The sequence below is a fragment of the Centroberyx affinis genome, unplaced genomic scaffold, assembly GCF_046629955.1.
Source record: "Centroberyx affinis isolate AG114_WGS23_722 - 3 ecotype Tasmania unplaced genomic scaffold, CSIRO-AGI_Caff_v1 ptg001276l_1, whole genome shotgun sequence".
NCBI classification, from domain to species: Eukaryota; Metazoa; Chordata; class Actinopteri; order Beryciformes; family Berycidae; genus Centroberyx; species Centroberyx affinis.
The window spans coordinates 70,001-87,968 of NW_027279785.1; the positions used below are offsets into that span (position 1 = coordinate 70,001).

Below are 17,968 nucleotides of genomic sequence, written 5' to 3' on the forward strand. Positions count from 1 at the left end.
TTTGAGAGGAAAAATTGAGGGAGTCACTCTCAGTTCTACTGGCTGTCCAGAGGAGTCACCAGTGTGAGAGTGACTGCTCAACATCTTTCTTTCTTTTCGTTTTTAATGTCATGTTTTATGTGAAGCACATTGTATTTGCCTTGTGTATGAAATGTGTTATATAAATAAAGTTTGCCTTGCCTTGCCTTGCCAAAGTGGACAACATTAGTTAGTGACATTAGTTTCATGTTCTAGTAGAAACAGTCTCCCATATGAAAACCATATGAGGTATGGCCAGGTTATTTGTAATTTTCGAGTTTCTAATAGCAGAATTCCCAAAATAACAGGAAGATACAAAGGTCTGGAAAGGAATAAGAGGGTTTTTTTGTAATTTATGTAATGACAAGTGTAAACTGGGTGCATTTTTGAGTAATGCTCTGCCTCTCTTTAAATGACTTAACTTGTGCTAAAGATCTGTTCTGGTTGTTTACCATTGTACTGCTGTTTTGTTTCATGTTTGTTCTGTAAGAAATAAAATTAATACTGTTTTTTTTTTTTTATATGAATAACACACTCTGTCCTTTTGTTCTTTGTTCTCAGAGTAGAGTGTCTTTTTTTCTTTACATACCATAATGATGTAATCAGTGCATGTACGTGTGCATGTCCACTATATATGGTTATGTGTGGTTTTGAGTGATCTTCTAGGTGGACAGTAGTTGATGCTATTCATACCATGTGTCCCGTAGTAAGTGAGGTTTTTGGCTTTAAGTCAAGAAACCTGAAAGCTGAAGATTTATGTTGTTGTTTACTCTAATCTATATCAGTGAATCCTCTCCACTCCTTTCTCTGTCACTTCTCTGTTGCTTGTGTTACGGCCCTAGCCGTATTTATATTGTTTTTTCTATCTTGTGTGTACTGTTTAACTCTGCTTGTGGTGGAGAGTGAGAACTCTCTCACTTGCTAGAGGATCTGTGTGCTCTGTGACAGGTGCCGGGTGTCCAGGTGGATCAGTTCCTCCCGTAGATTGGTCCCTCCAGTGGATCGGTTCCTCCCGTAGATTGGTCCCTCCAGTGGATCGGTTCCTCCTGTAGATTGGTTCCTCCCATAGATTGGTCCCTCCTGTAGATCGGTCCCTCCAGTGGATTGGTCCCTCCAGTGACGTGGCCGCTGCGGATTGGCCGATCCAGATGCCGGCCTATTTAGCTGCCGTGTTTTCGAGGAGACGTTGGGGGTCGATGTTGGCAGCGGAGCATCGTCCTTCCTCGTTCTCCCAAACTTTTGTTAAGCCTTGACTTTGTGAACTCTGTCTGTAGAACGAGTTTAGATATGTTAGGTCGAGTTTAGATTACCTGTGTTTCAACAACTTGTACTAGGCTACTTGTTTACTGTTAACCCAGCAATACTAATGCATGCTTTATATACTGTGTAAATAGCCCAGGCCTTGTACATAGAGTAGCCTGAAGCAGTAGGGGTGAACCGCCATTTTCTTTTAACCACTGTTTTCTCCTGTTTTTGTTTAGGTTAGGGAGCTAGGTTTAGTAGATGTCTTTTGTTTGTTCTTTTTGGTCGCTCAGGGTTTAGATAGATCTCTGGTCGCGAAGGTAGCTTGGTTTTGTTTGTTGTTTTGGCCTTTGGTTCACCATGAAGCAAGCTTCATAGACTGTAGGAAATAACGTCCAGTCTAGCTTCGCTGTCTGTACATTACAAACATTGTGTGTAGCAATAAATTGCTCACTTTTGTACTTCTACCGGCTCTCCGTTTCTAGTCCTTATGTTGCACTCTCTTTCCCCTGGACCGGGCCGTAACACTTGTCTGCACTGAACTGAACCATGCCTGTCTGAATAAAGAATCCACAGAAACTTGAACCTTTGCTCATTCATTTTTACCCACAAAGGGTGAAGTTTATTTTCCCTTACAGTACTCCATACCACGATGTGTAGTCTAGAGTAAATTGAATCTGAATCTGAACTCCACTACCTGCTCACCTAAAGTTATTACCACAAAACTGGTTTAGGCCCTGCCGGCCCGGAAGTAGGCCGATGGTTCTGCTGAAACCAGAGGAGTGGAAACCAGCTGAGAGGATCTGAGCATCTCTGGTGGGTTGTGTTTGAATGTCCTGACAGGATTCACAAGGACCGGCCTGTTGACTCTGACTCATGTTCAGGGAGAGTTGTAGTTCTCTTTTCCAGACCTTTGACTCCGCCCACTCCACCAGCTGACTGATTCTGGTCTGGCATCGGATTTTGGATTCATGCCTACTGGTACAGCATGAGGTCACCAGCAAAGATACGCTGTTTTCCAGGAAGTAGCCTGAATGTAAATGGGATTTTGATATACGAGGACAGGAAAATCTTTTTTGTGCCCTTTATTATTAAATAGGTGAATACATAAAGAATTACCAAAATGATGATAGAAAGTCATTTTAAGACATAATGTAAGACACATAACATAAGACATGAAATCAACTGGGAGAAGCCACACAAAGGGGAGATTTTATTGCAAATATTTTCACACAGTTTTACATGTTTTACTAGAAAAAGGTTCAAGGATTTCAGAAAGCTTGAAGTCTAAGTGCTGCAAAGACTCGATAAACACGGTATTAAAATACGGGGCTAAAACAATTTTCCCACAATCGCTTACACACATTTTCTGAAACTAGGGCTAATTTTCTCAAAACTCTTGCTCTGCACCTCTCTCACTGTTACAGTAAAGTATATATACCGTAAAACTTCAATTACTAAAACCAGAGTCCCGATTAAACGCCGAGTCCCTCTCACTGGCCGGGTGTGGCTGCACGTTTTGACAAATAAAGGCCGGTCTCACTTAGAAGCCGGTTGCCATTGACGCCGCGAAGCAGTTTATTTATTTTTTATTTTTTTACTCGCACTCAAACATCAGTCACATTTGCTGATCGCCATGGCGGCACAGAGAAAAAAGTACGACCTGAAATTCAAGCTGTGAGTTTCAAATTTGCTGAACAAAACTCAGGAGAAGCAGCAGCAAGACATTTCACTGTTGATCCCGAGAGAGAGAGAGAGAGAGAGAGAGAGAGAGAGAGAGAGAGGGAGAGAGAGAGAGAGAGAGAGAGAGAGAGAGGAGAAAAAATAAAGTTGAACTTCAACGTCTGTCCGAGGAAGACAGTGAAAGGGCCAGAGAGGCTTTCATCCTTTCTAAGGTAGGCTACTGGTATTTTGATATGGGCCTCTCTCTCTCTCCCTCTCTCTCTCTCTCTCTCTCTCTCTCTCTCTCGGAGCAAGATCAAATGAATGATTCATAATTGATATGTTATTCGATAGCCTAATTTTTATACAAGTAATATTCATACTGGTTTAAATAAACAATTTGATAGTATTTCCCATCGTTTTGTGCGAAAGGAATTAAAGGCCTGTCCCATATAGAGCCTGTCCCATACAGAGCCTGTCCCATACAGAGCCTGTCCCATATAGAGCCTGTCTCCCATACAGAGCCTGTCCCATACAGAGCCTGTCCCATATAGAGCCTGTCCCATATAGAGCCTGTCCCATATAGAGCCTGTCTCCCATACAGAGCCTGTCCCATATAGAGCCTGTCCCATATAGAGCCTGTCTCCCATACAGAGCCTGTCCCATATAGAGCCTGTCTCCCATACAGAGCCTGTCCCATATAGAGCCTGTCTCCCATACAGAGCCTGTCCCATATAGAGCCTGTCCCATACAGAGCCTGTCCCATATAGAGCCTGTCCCATATAGAGCCTGTCTCCCATACAGAGCCTGTCCCATACAGAGCCTGTCCCATATAGAGCCTGTCCCATATAGAGCCTGTCCCATATAGAGCCTGTCTCCCATACAGAGCCTGTCCCATACAGAGCCTGTCCCACATATAGAGCCTGTCCCATACAGAGCCTGTCTCCCATACAGAGCCTGTCCCATATAGAGCCTGTCCCATACAGAGCCTGTCCCATACAGAGCCTGTCCCATACAGAGCCTGTCCCATATAAAGTCTGTCCCATACAGAGCCTGTCCCATACAGAACTTGTCCCATACAGAGCCTGTCCCATATAGAGCCTGTCCCAGAGCTTGTCCCATACAGAGCCTGTCCCATATAGAGCCTGTCCCAGAGCTTGTCCCATACAGAGCCTGTCCCATATAGAGCCTGTCTCCCATACAGAGCCTGTCCCATACAGAGCTTGTCCCATACAGAGCCTGTCCCATATAGAGCCTGTCCCATACATAGCCTGTCCCATACAGAGCCTGTCCCATACAGAGCCTGTCCCATATAGAGCCTGTCCCAGAGCCTGTCCCATACAGAGCCTGTCCCATATAGAGCCTGTCCCAGAGCCTGTCCCATACAGAGCCTGTCCCATATAGAGCCTGTCCCATACAGAGCCTGTCCCATATAGAGCCTGTCCCAGAGCTTGTCCCATACAGAGCCTGTCCCATACAGAGCCTGTCCCATATAGAGCCTGTCTCCCATACAGAGCCTGTCCCATACAGAGCTTGTCCCATACAGAGCCTGTCCCATATAGAGCCTGTCCCATACATAGCCTGTCCCATACAGAGCCTGTCCCATATAGAGCCTGTCCCATACAGAGCCTGTCCCATACAGAGCCTGTCCCATACAGAGCCTGTCCCATACAGAGCCTGTCCCATATAGAGCCTGTCCCATATAGAGCCTGTCCCATATAGAGCCTGTCCCAGAGCCTGTCCCATACAGAGCCTGTCCCATACAGAGCCTGTCCCATATAGAGCCTGTCCCAGAGCCTGTCCCATACAGAGCCTGTCCCATATAGAGCCTGTCCCAGAGCCTGTCCCATACAGAGCCTGTCCCATATAGAGCCTGTCCCATACAGAGCCTGTCCCATACAGAGCCTGTCCCATATATAGACTGGTTGAGTTCAGTGTTTGAAGCAAATAAAAGCCCGGGCTATTAATTGAAGTTTTACTGTACACAAATATTGTTACACCCAAATACTTTATTGTGTTGGATATGTGAAGTGCTTTACATACAAAACACAATGCAGTAGGAGAAAAACAGAAAAAAAGGTTTTCTGTAAAAAAATAAAAAAAAAAAAAAAAAAAGGATAAAAAATGAGGGTCGGGCAGCAGCTCATCTGCATCACCAGCTGTTCACACAGACTGGCCGTCTCTCAGTTCTGCAGAAGATCTAAAAACATGAAGTGATTGGTTATGGTACAAGAATAATTCTATTTTTCAATATGAAATGACACATTACTGTAACATAGGCCAACCATCACTGAGGTCTACTGATGTGTAGGACTAACAGGAGTGACAGGTCTCTACACCAGTGATTCTCAACCTTTTTCATATCAAGGACCCTAATTTAGTACAAATTAAGGCCAAGGACCCCCATTTGTTGAGATTTTATCTCTCAGACACAAATCTGAGAATATTTTTATTGTTAGATATGATTTTGTCCAGAATTCCATGACTATCTGTACTGTAGGCAGAGATAACCATAGAGATATAACACCATAGAGATATAACACCATAGAGATATAACACCATAGAGATATAACACCATAGAGATATAACACTGGAGATAACAGTGAAACTATGATCAAAACAGTCATTCTTCTACATTCTCTAGTTGTGTTCACTTCTTGTAAATGAAATGATGGTGAAGTTTAACAATTCATCAATTTGCTGGGGACCTCCTAGAACCCCCTCAAGGACCGCTGGTGGTCCCCGGACCCCACGTTGAGAACCACTGCTCTACACCACGCTGCTGTTCTTTACACTGTAGTCCTGGTTCTGAATGTCTGGATGATGGAAGCAGCAGTGAAGCTCAGGTTGGTCTGGACTCTCTGACAAAAAAAAAGCAGAGAATGTGCTTGTAGGTTTAGGGATTTGATTCATGAGGTTCAGGTTTTAGTGATTGTGTCCCAAGTTCCAGTTTTAGTGTGTAAACAATTGTAAAAAAAAAAAAAAAAACTGTAAAACTATAGCCATCATGCCATCTTCTACGGATTAATGATGCGCGTCCACGTGAAAATGAGACCGGGGTAACTTCCGGAATCTAATTATCCAAAAGTAGATTTAAGCATCCGGCGGAGAGGCACCCGCACTAGCGCTCTTCGGTCTTGTCCGGTGGGAGGACGAAGCGGAGCGCGATCATGGCACCTGCACTGATGGCCTGGGTTTGTATCGGTTTAACACTAGCCCGGCTCAGCATGGGACAGAGCCAAATGGACTCCGACGGACGTTTGGCCGACCAGGAGCGAGTTTATGACGGTTATGATCCGGCATTTAAAGCGCCTTGGGGGGCCGCGACCGGCCGGAGCTTCCCGGTGCCGGTTTGGAAGTACCTGCAGCCAGGTGAGTACGAATTTCACGTCACGATTAGTTTGTTAAAGTAGTTTTCCTCTTTCTAAAGTGTCCAGTTCCCAATGCAGTCCAACTCTTCGACAAGAAAAAATCACAATGAATAGAATCTATGCAGACTGATTGAATTCAGACACTTAAATAAGCAAAAAAAATGAATTCAAAGCACGTTGGGTTTTCACTTGTGAACACTTTTTTTCATTGTTCTGACGTCACATGCCAGTTTTTACTTAAGATGATGTGAAAGATGGGATCTGAATTCATAGGTGAAATATATTTTTTTTCTGTATTTTCACGTTTTCGCCTTCCATATAGCCTTCACAGGCCAAATGATTGGAACACCAGTTTCCCATAAAACTGGTTTCACGTGTTCACAAAGGAAAACCAACATGTGTCCAAAAAGCACATGTGCTTTGAATTCACATGTCCATTTTCAAATGTGACTATCTATCCCTAGATATTTTGGAAATTACTTTGCTTGCATTTTGGTGGGGAGCTCATTGCAAAATTAAGCTAAAAGAAGCAAAATCACGTGATCTATTTCTTGACTATCAAAAGTTTTTAAAGTTCCAATGAAACTGCGTTTTGGACGCATCTTGCTTCCTTTGATGCATTTCTGTTACAGCAGGATGTTAAGGTGACATTAACGAGTGAAAAAAATGTGAACCAGTGGGATATCAGTTGGGAGTAGGGGGTTAAATTCCAGTGGTTTTATCGGTCGCCTGCTGGTACATGATGAAGTTGCCACTGAAGATTTAGTGTGTTCTGGGAAGTAAAACTCAGGTTTGCTGTAAATGGCTATAAGACAATAAAAAATTTCGGTTTTTGGGTATAAATTTTCAAGTGGGCATATTAGATGGCTGCAATTGGCTAACATTTTTTCATTGAGTTTTTTAACACCGTCATGACAAACTGTTTTCCAGTTTCTGGGAGCGGGGAGCTGTCTGACTTGAACCAGCCTCAGTATCTCTGCGGTAACGAAGCGCTCTCTGTCCGGGTTTCACTGCTCCGACATTCAGACCTGTATCTGAAAGGTGAGTTTGATTCGTCCACCTGCTTGAAAAACTGAATAACCCGTGTTGTTGAAGGCCAACATTTCTTGAAATCTCTTCACAGATGGGGTTCAGCTGAAGTGGTTGCAGTCGCTGCCTGACCGGTGTTACAGCTGCATGCGTACTTACGGGCCTTGGTTGCTGCTGAGACTTCCCTATACCGGCTGCCACCTGGCACTATGGGTACATTTCTTTCTTTTTACAGTCAGGTGAAATGCGAATGGGATACAGGTCCCATATCATAGGAATTCAGATTTCCTCATTTATATGCAAAAGTATTAAAGAAGTTCAATCAAGATGTGTGATGGTATCATTGGTTGGAGTTTGTTGCCAACTGGTAAGACATGAAGTGACATAAAAAAAACATCTTTGTCCATGAAGAAAAAAAAATGGGATTTTAATTAGAAAAATAAAATGTGCTTTTTTGTTGGCATTTATTGTTGAATAGCTGACTTAAAGTCACCTAGACTTTATGACATAGAAGATGGGCTAACAAGGGAAAAACATATATTCTTCCACCTTTTTCATTTCATTGTGACTTTAATTTTAAAATCAACAGATTCCACTTAGACTAACAACACAAATGAATTGCAACACCTTGAGGCCTTGAAGTTAACACTAAATCGTTTTACTCTTGAACTTTAAACCTCCGTTGTATGAAATCACCTATGGGAAACAGACACTTGTTTCTCGCCCCAGATTCAGGATGGAACCCAGTTTCGCTCGGTGGAGCTGCAGTATTTTGACCGTCTCCTGCAGAAGAACGTGACGAGCGCCGCCACTTGTGAAAGTCCTGTGATGTCATCAGCCTCGGCGGTGCGAGCAACGCTACCGCTGGTTTCTTGCGGAACAAGAAAGGTCACTGTGAAACTGCCTCTTGGAAGAAGACTGAGGAAAGTGAAAGTGCTTGGTAAGAGCAGCTTTTTCGCTTTATTTTTTTGTAACCACTTGAAATATCCAGTTTGCTTTGCTGGAGACACTAAGCAACTTGGGGTTGTCTAAACTGGAAGTATTTAGGATTTCAAAGGTTTACAATGAAGGGGGTTTTTGATATTAAAGGACTGCACTGATTTTGTCCATGCTAACGCTTTGCTCTGTGACAGAGTTAAAGTTCCCTAGTTCCATTGGGACTGGCACTACACTGCGTGGGTGTTACATTTAATAAAAAAGACTTAATTGACTTAATTTAGGAAATGTTTCCAAACTCCAAATTTTATCTGACAAGCTTTCTGGGGTCCTTGAACCCTTTTGTCACACAGTAAATCATATTGTTAGAAAGTATTTGCAGTAAAGTACAAAATCTCACCTTTGTGTGGCTTGTGAGCTGTAAAACGTTGGCCCTGTTGGGAGCTTGCTGCACAGGAAAAGTGTAGAAGAAGAGTGGCAGCCATTTTTTAAGACATCCAACAACAAGCCAGTCTACAATGCATTTTAAAGTGTGAATGGTCAAATTGCGGAGTGCTTTTTGAGAAACAAGTAGATGACAATGATGTGAACATGATGTGCTTAAAATCCATCTGTAAACCATATTTAAATGGGTAATGTACTTTCAGGGGCTGAGCCCTGGGTGAATGCTGACAAGGGATACTCAGTGAGACACTGGACAACCCCTGGCGCTGTATTTGTAGAGATATCAACGGCACTGGACATGGTAAGGAGGGGTAAAACGTGTCATGGCTTGTATATTCTAACTTGTAAACTTGTTCAGTGTGAATGTGACAACTTGAATGTTCACAGGATTCAGACTTTCAGTTGGTTTATCTCAACTCTGCTGGAGAGCTGTGCACTACAGTGGTTGGTTGTCCCCTTAACTCATTGGGAAACACCAGGCCGCATCGTGTTGCCAGAGCTCTAGAGGATCCGATATGGGAGATGTGGGGCTTCGATGAGGTTCCTCTAGAACCTTATAATCCAGCTCAAACTACACAAATGACAACCACTCCTTCAACTGCCTCGAGCACTGCCACAACACAGCTGACTACAGCTGCCACAGGAGTCTTTAACATGTGGGGATTTGAAGAAATTCCCATAGGCCCATATACTGGCACCGCCGCGACTACGTCAGCAGCTCCCACCACCACAGCTCCCACCACCACCACTGCAGCTCCCACCACCACCACTGCAGCTCCCACCACCACCACTGCAGCTCCAACCACCACCACCACTGCAGCTCCAACCACCACTGCAGCTCCAACCACCACTGCAGCTCCAACCACCACCACCACTGCAGCTCCAACCACCACTGCAGCTCCAACCACCACTGCAGCTCCAACCACCACCACCACTGCAGCTCCAACCACCACCACTGCAGCTCCAACCACCACCACCACTGCAGCTCCAACCACCACCACCACTGCAGCTCCAACCACCACCACCACCGCAGCTCCAACCACCACCACCGCAGCTCCAACCACCACAGCTCCAACAACTTCAGCTCCCACCACCACCACGACGGCAGGTTCCACCACCACGACGGCAGGTTCCACCACGACGACTGCGGCTCCCACCACGACGACTGCGGCTCCCACCACGACGACTGCGGCTCCCACCACGACGACTGCGGCTCCGACCACCACGACGACCGCGGCTCCGACCACCACGACGACCGCGGCTCCCACCACGACCACGGCTCCGACAACCACCACGACCGCGGCTCCCACCACGACGACTGCGGCTCCGACCACCACGACGACCGCGGCTCCCACCACGACCACGGCTCCGACAACCACCACGACCGCGGCTCCCACCACGACGACTGCGGCTCCCACCACGACGACCGCGGCTCCAACAACCACCACGACCGCGGCTCCGACGACCGCGGCTCCCACCACGACCACGGCTCCGACAACCACGACGACTGCGGCTCCCACCACGACGACTGCGGCTCCCACCACGACGACTGCGGCTCCCACCACGACGACTGCGGCTCCCACCACGACGACCGCGGCTCCGACAACCACGACGACCGCGGCTCCGACAACCACGACGACCGCGGCTCCAACAACCACGACGACCGCGGCTCCCACCACGACCACGGCTCCGACAACCACCACGACTGCGGCTCCCACCACGACGACCGCGGCTCCCACCACGACCGCGGCTCCAACAACCACGACGACCACGGCTCCCACCACGACCACGGCTCCGACAACCACGACGACTGCGGCTCCCACCACGACGACCGCGGCTCCAACAACCACGACGACCGCGGCTCCAACAACCACGACGACCGCGGCTCCCACCACGACCACGGCTCCGACAACCACCACCACCGCGGCTCCCACCACGACCACGGCTCCAACAACCACGACGACCGCGGCTCCAACAACCACGACGACCGCGGCTCCCACCACGACCACGGCTCCGACAACCACGACGACTGCGGCTCCCACCACGACGACTGCGGCTCCCACCACGACGACGACTGCGGCTCCCACCACAACGACTGCGGCTCCCACCACGACGACTGCGGCTCCCACCACGACGACCGCGGCTCCAACCACGACGACCGCGGCTCCCACCACGACTGCGGCTCCCACCACGACGACTGCGGCTCCCACCACGACGACCGCGGCTCCGACAACCACGACGACCGCGGCTCCAACCACGACGACCGCGGCTCCGACCACGACGACTGCGGCTCCGACAACCACGACGACTGCGGCTCCCACCACGACGACCGCGGCTCCGACAACCACGACGACCGCGGCTCCAACCACGACGACCGCGGCTCCAACCACGACGACTGCGGCTCCCACCACGACGACCGCGGCTCCGACAACCACGACGACCGCGGCTCCAACCACGACGACTGCGGCTCCGACCACGACGACTGCGGCTCCGACCACGACGACTGCGGCTCCGACAACCACGACGACCGCGGCTCCGACGACGACGGCTCCCACCACCACGACGGCGGCTCCCACCACCACGACGACCGCGGCTCCAACAACCACGACGACCGCGGCTCCCACCACGACGACTGCGGCTCCGACAACCACGACGACCGCGGCTCCGACAACCACGACGACCGCGGCTCCGACAACCACGACGACCGCGGCTCCGACAACCACGACGACCGCGGCTCCAACAACCACGACGACCGCGGCTCCAACAACCACGACGACCGCGGCTCCAACAACCACGACGACCGCGGCTCCAACAACCACGACGACCGCGGCTCCAACCACGACGACCGCGGCTCCAACAACCACGACGACTGCGGCTCCCACCACGACGACCGCGGCTCCAACAACCACCACGACCGCGGCTCCCACCACGACGACTGCGGCTCCGACAACCACGACGACTGCGGCTCCGACAACCACGACGACCGCGGCTCCCACCACGACCGCGGCTCCGACAACCACGACGACCGCGGCTCCGACAACCACGACGACCGCGGCTCCCACCACGACCGCGGCTCCAACAACCACGACGACCGCGGCTCCAACAACCACGACGACCGCGGCTCCAACAACCACGACGACCGCGGCTCCAACAACCACGACGACCGCGGCTCCAACAACCACGCCGACCGCGGCTCCAACAACCACGACGACCGCGGCTCCAACCACGACGACCGCGGCTCCAACAACCACGACGACCGCGGCTCCCACCACGACCACGGCTCCGACAACCACCACCACCGCGGCTCCCACCACGACGACCGCGGCTCCCACCACGACCACGGCTCCGACAACCACGACGACCGCGGCTCCGACAACCACGACGACCGCGGCTCCCACCACGACCACGGCTCCGACAACCACGACGACCGCGGCTCCGACAACCACGACGACCGCGGCTCCCACCACGACCACGGCTCCAACAACCACGGCTCCGACAACCACGACGACCGCGGCTCCGACAACCACGACAACCACGACGACCGCGGCTCCGACAACCACGACGACCGCGGCTCCGACAACCACGACGACCGCGGCTCCGACAACCACGACGACCGCGGCTCCGACAACCACGACGACTGCGGCTCCAACAACCACGACGACCGCGGCTCCCACCACGACGACCGCGGCTCCAACAACCACGACGACCGCGGCTCCAACAACCACGACGACCGCGGCTCCCACCACGACCACGGCTCCAACAACCACGACGACCACGGCTCCAACAACCACGACGACCGCGGCTCCGACAACCACGACGACCGCGGCTCCCACCACGACCACGGCGGCTCCCACCACGACGACCGCGGCTCCGACCACGACGACTGCGGCTCCGACAACCACGACGACCGCGGCTCCGACAACCACGACGACCGCGGCTCCAACAACCACGCCGACCGCGGCTCCAACAACCACGACGACCGCGGCTCCAACCACGACGACCGCGGCTCCAACAACCACGACGACCGCGGCTCCCACCACGACGACCGCGGCTCCAACAACCACCACGACGACTGCGGCTCCGACAACCACGACGACCGCGGCTCCGACAACCACGACGACCGCGGCTCCGACAACCACGACGACCGCGGCTCCGACAACCACGACGACCGCGGCTCCGACAACCACGACGACCGCGGCTCCGACAACCACGACGACCGCGGCTCCCACCACGACCACGGCTCCGACAACCACGACGACCGCGGCTCCGACAACCACGACGACCGCGGCTCCGACAACCACGACGACCGCGGCTCCCACCACGACCACGGCTCCGACAACCACGACGACCGCGGCTCCGACAACCACGACGACCGCGGCTCCCACCACGACCACGGCTCCAACAACCACGGCTCCGACAACCACGACGACCGCGGCTCCGACAACCACGACGACCGCGGCTCCGACAACCACGACGACTGCGGCTCCAACAACCACGACGACCGCGGCTCCCACCACGACAACCGCGGCTCCAACAACCACGACGACCGCGGCTCCCACCACGACCACGGCTCCGACAACCACGACGACCGCGGCTCCAACAACCACGACGACCGCGGCTCCAACAACCACGACGACCGCGGCTCCCACCACGACCGCGGCTCCAACAACCACGACGACCGCGGCTCCAACAACCACGACGACCGCGGCTCCAACAACCACGACGACCGCGGCTCCCACCACGACGACTGCGGCTCCAACAACCACGACGACCGCGGCTCCCACCACGACGACCGCGGCTCCAACAACCACGACGACCGCGGCTCCCACCACGACCACGGCTCCGACAACCACGACGACCGCGGCTCCAACAACCACGACGACCGCGGCTCCAACAACCACGACGACCGCGGCTCCCACCACGACCGCGGCTCCAACAACCACGACGACCGCGGCTCCAACAACCACGACGACCGCGGCTCCGACAACCACGACGACCGCGGCTCCGACAACCACGACGACCGCGGCTCCGACAACCACGACGACCGCGGCTCCGACAACAACCACGACGACCGCGGCTCCAACAACCACGACGACCGCGGCTCCAACCACGACGACCGCGGCTCCCACCACGACCGCGGCTCCAACAACCACGACGACCACGGCTCCCACCACGACCACGGCTCCGACAACCACGACGACTGCGGCTCCCACCACGACGACCGCGGCTCCAACAACCACGACGACCGCGGCTCCAACAACCACGACGACCGCGGCTCCCACCACGACCACGGCTCCGACAACCACCACCACCGCGGCTCCCACCACGACGACTGCGGCTCCCACCGCGACCACGGCTCCGACAACCACGACGACTGCGGCTCCCACCACGACGACGACTGCGGCTCCCACCACGACGACGACTGCGGCTCCCACCACGACGACGACTGCGGCTCCCACCACGACTGCGGCTCCCACCACGACTGCGGCTCCCACCACGACGACTGCGGCTCCAACAACCACGACGACCGCGGCTCCAACAACCACGACGACCGCGGCTCCAACCACGACGACCGCGGCTCCGACCACGACGACTGCGGCTCCGACCACGGCGACGACTGCGGCTCCCACCACGACGACGACTGCGGCTCCCACCACGACGACCGCGGCTCCCACCACGACTGCGGCTCCCACCACGACGACGACTGCGGCTCCCACCACGACGACCGCGGCTCCCACCACGACTGCGGCTCCCACCACGACGACTGCGGCTCCCACCACGACGACCGCGGCTCCAACAACCACGACGACCGCGGCTCCAACCACGACGACCGCGGCTCCAACAACCACGACGACCGCGGCTCCGACAACCACGACGACCGCGGCTCCGACAACCACGACGACCGCGGCTCCCACCACGACCACGGCTCCGACAACCACCACGACCGCGGCTCCGACAACCACGACGACCGCGGCTCCGACAACCACGACGACCGCGGCTCCGACAACCACGACGACCGCGGCTCCGACAACCACGACGACCGCGGCTCCCACCACGACCACGGCTCCAACAACCACGGCTCCGACAACCACGACGACCGCGGCTCCGACAACCACGACGACCGCGGCTCCGACAACCACGACGACCGCGGCTCCAACAACCACGACGACCGCGGCTCCCACCACGACCACGGCTCCGACAACCACCACCACCGCGGCTCCCACCACGACGACCGCGGCTCCGACAACCACGACGACCGCGGCTCCGACGACCGCGGCTCCGACAACCACGACGACCGCGGCTCCAACAACCACGACGACCGCGGCTCCCACCACGACCACGGCTCCGACAACCACCACCACCGCGGCTCCCACCACGACGACTGCGGCTCCCACCACGACCACGGCTCCGACAACCACGACGACTGCGGCTCCCACCACGACGACTGCGGCTCCCACCACGACGACGACTGCGGCTCCCACCACGACGACTGCGGCTCCAACAACCACGACGACTGCGGCTCCAACAACCACGACGACTGCGGCTCCCACCACGACGACGGCGGCTCCCACCACGACGACGGCGGCTCCCACCACGACGACGGCGGCTCCAACAACCACGACGACGGCGGCTCCAACAACCACGACGACGGCGGCTCCAACAACCACGACGACGGCGGCTCCAACAACCACGACGACCGCGGCTCCAACAACCACGACGACCGCGGCTCCAACAACCACGACGACCGCGGCTCCAACAACCACGACGACCGCGGCTCCAACAACCACGACGACCGCGGCTCCAACAACCACGACGACCGCTGCTCCAACAACCACGACGACCGCGGCTCCCACCACGACCACGGCTCCGACAACCACCACGACCGCGGCTCCAACAACCACGACGACCGCGGCTCCCACCACGACCGCGGCTCCAACAACCACGACGACCGCGGCTCCAACAACCACCACGACCGCGGCTCCCACCACGACCACGGCTCCGACAACCACCACGACCGCGGCTCCCACCACGACAACTGCGGCTCCAACCACGACGACGACTGCGGCTCCGACAACCACGACGACCGCGGCTCCCACCACGACCGTGGCTCCGACAACCACGACGACCGTGGCTCCGACAACCACGACGACCGCGGCTCCGACAACCACGACGACCGCGGCTCCAACAACCACGGCTCCGACAACCACGACGACCGCGGCTCCGACAACCGCGGCTCCGACAACCACGACGACCGCGGCTCCGACAACCACGACGACCGCGGCTCCCACCACGACGACCGCGGCTCCAACAACCACGACGACCGCGGCTCCAACAACCACGACGACCGCGGCTCCCACCACGACCACGGCTCCGACAACCACGACGACCGCGGCTCCAACAACCACGACGACCGCGGCTCCCACCACGACCACGGCTCCGACAACCACGACGACCGCGGCTCCAACAACCACCACGACTGCGGCTCCCACCACGACGACTGCGGCTCCCACCACGACGACTGCGGCTCCCACCACGACGACCGCGGCTCCGACAACCACGACGACCGCGGCTCCAACAACTACGACGACCGCGGCTCCAACAACCACGACGACCGCGGCTCCCACCACGACGACCGCGGCTCCGACAACCACGACGACCGCGGCTCCGACAACCACGACGACCGCGGCTCCGACAACCACGACGACCGCGGCTCCAACAACCACGACGACGGCTCCCACCACGACGACTGCGGCTCCCACCACGACGACCGCGGCTCCAACAACCACGACGACCGCGGCTCCCACCACGACCACGGCTCCGACAACCACGACGACCGCGGCTCCAACAACCACGACGACCGCGGCTCCCACCACGACCACGGCTCCGACAACCACCACGACTGCGGCTCCCACCACGACGACTGCGGCTCCCACCACGACGACCGCGGCTCCGACAACCACCACGACCGCGGCTCCCACCACGACGACTGCGGCTCCCACCACCACGACCGCGGCTCCAACAACCACCACGACTGCGGCTCCGACAACCACGACGACCGCGGCTCCCACCACGACGACCGCGGCTCCAACAACCACGACGACCGCGGCTCCAACAACCACGACGACCGCGGCTCCAACAACCACGACGACCGCGGCTCCCACCACGACGACCGCGGCTCCAACAACCACGACGACCGCGGCTCCCACCACGACGACTGCGGCTCCCACCACGACGACTGCGGCTCCAACCACGACGACGACCGCGGCTCCAACAACCACGACGACCGCGGCTCCCACCACGACGACCGCGGCTCCAACAACCACGACGACCGCGGCTCCAACAACCACGACGACTGCGGCTCCCACCACGACGACTGCGGCTCCAACCACGACGACGACCGCGGCTCCAACAACCACCACGACTGCGGCTCCCACCACGACATGAGATCACCACAACCGCAACGACGACACCTGCTTCCACCACCCCTGCACCTCACACCACACCAGCTGCTCCCACCACAACGCTCTATGCTTCCACCTCAACGTCAGCGCTTAAGAGATTGAGTTTCCTTCAAATAAAAATAAGCTGTCAGATGAGTAATGTGTGTAATCTTTTTTTTTTTTTGGTGATCGGGGATTGCATAACGATAGGGAAGATATGAGTCAGTCAGTGAATTGATATGGGTGCTACCAGGGCTTGAGACTGGCACAACTGTTTCCATTTCCTAAAATATTGGTCAGTTGAGCTCCTTTTGATTAGCACTGTTGGATGTTTGGCCTCAGAGTCACTCCTGCAGCAGAACTGAGTGCAATGCTACATGGTAGCCATGTTGTCGTCACCTTATGCAGCTCTAGGCTGCACTGAAAGATGCAGGGTTTTTTTTAATGCTCCTTCAGTTCAGTGTTTGGTCACAGCAGCTGTGTCTGCATACGATGCACTTCTCGTTTTATCCGGTGCAATTTTGGATGCCGTTCTTTCACAAGCCAGTTCATCGGGAAGGGGTTTTGTAACAAATGGCCAACCGCATGCTATGGAGACAGATCCAGAGCAGCTTAAGATGATTTTATTGATCCCTGTGGGGAAATTGCAGCTGCAAAATTTGGCAGGGAAAAGGAGTTTTGTTTATAAGCAAAGGCTAGTGTATATAAAAAATATATATATTTGGCAGGCTGGCAGCAGTCAGTGGGTTCCAAGCAGAATTAAACCTGAAGGTTTATGTCAGAAAAGACACCTGTGAAAGGCAACATCTCCCCCAGTGCTCAAAA

General features: G+C 54.8%; 1 protein-coding gene across 1 annotated transcript; it reads left to right on the forward strand.

The window, feature by feature from the left end:
• Positions 1-6,092: 6,092 nt before the first annotated feature.
• LOC139648961 (uncharacterized) lies at positions 6,093-16,178 on the forward strand (the record flags this gene model as incomplete). Its single annotated transcript, XM_071525237.1, has 13 exons — positions 6,093-6,294; positions 7,224-7,334; positions 7,417-7,535; positions 8,058-8,168; positions 10,983-11,030; positions 11,544-11,588; positions 12,039-12,161; positions 12,744-12,794; positions 13,266-13,313; positions 14,484-14,531; positions 14,841-15,041; positions 15,579-15,623; positions 16,131-16,178. Coding segments are annotated over exons 1-13 (1,200 nt in total), but the record flags the coding sequence as incomplete, so codon positions are not given.
• Positions 16,179-17,968: the final 1,790 nt, after the last annotated feature.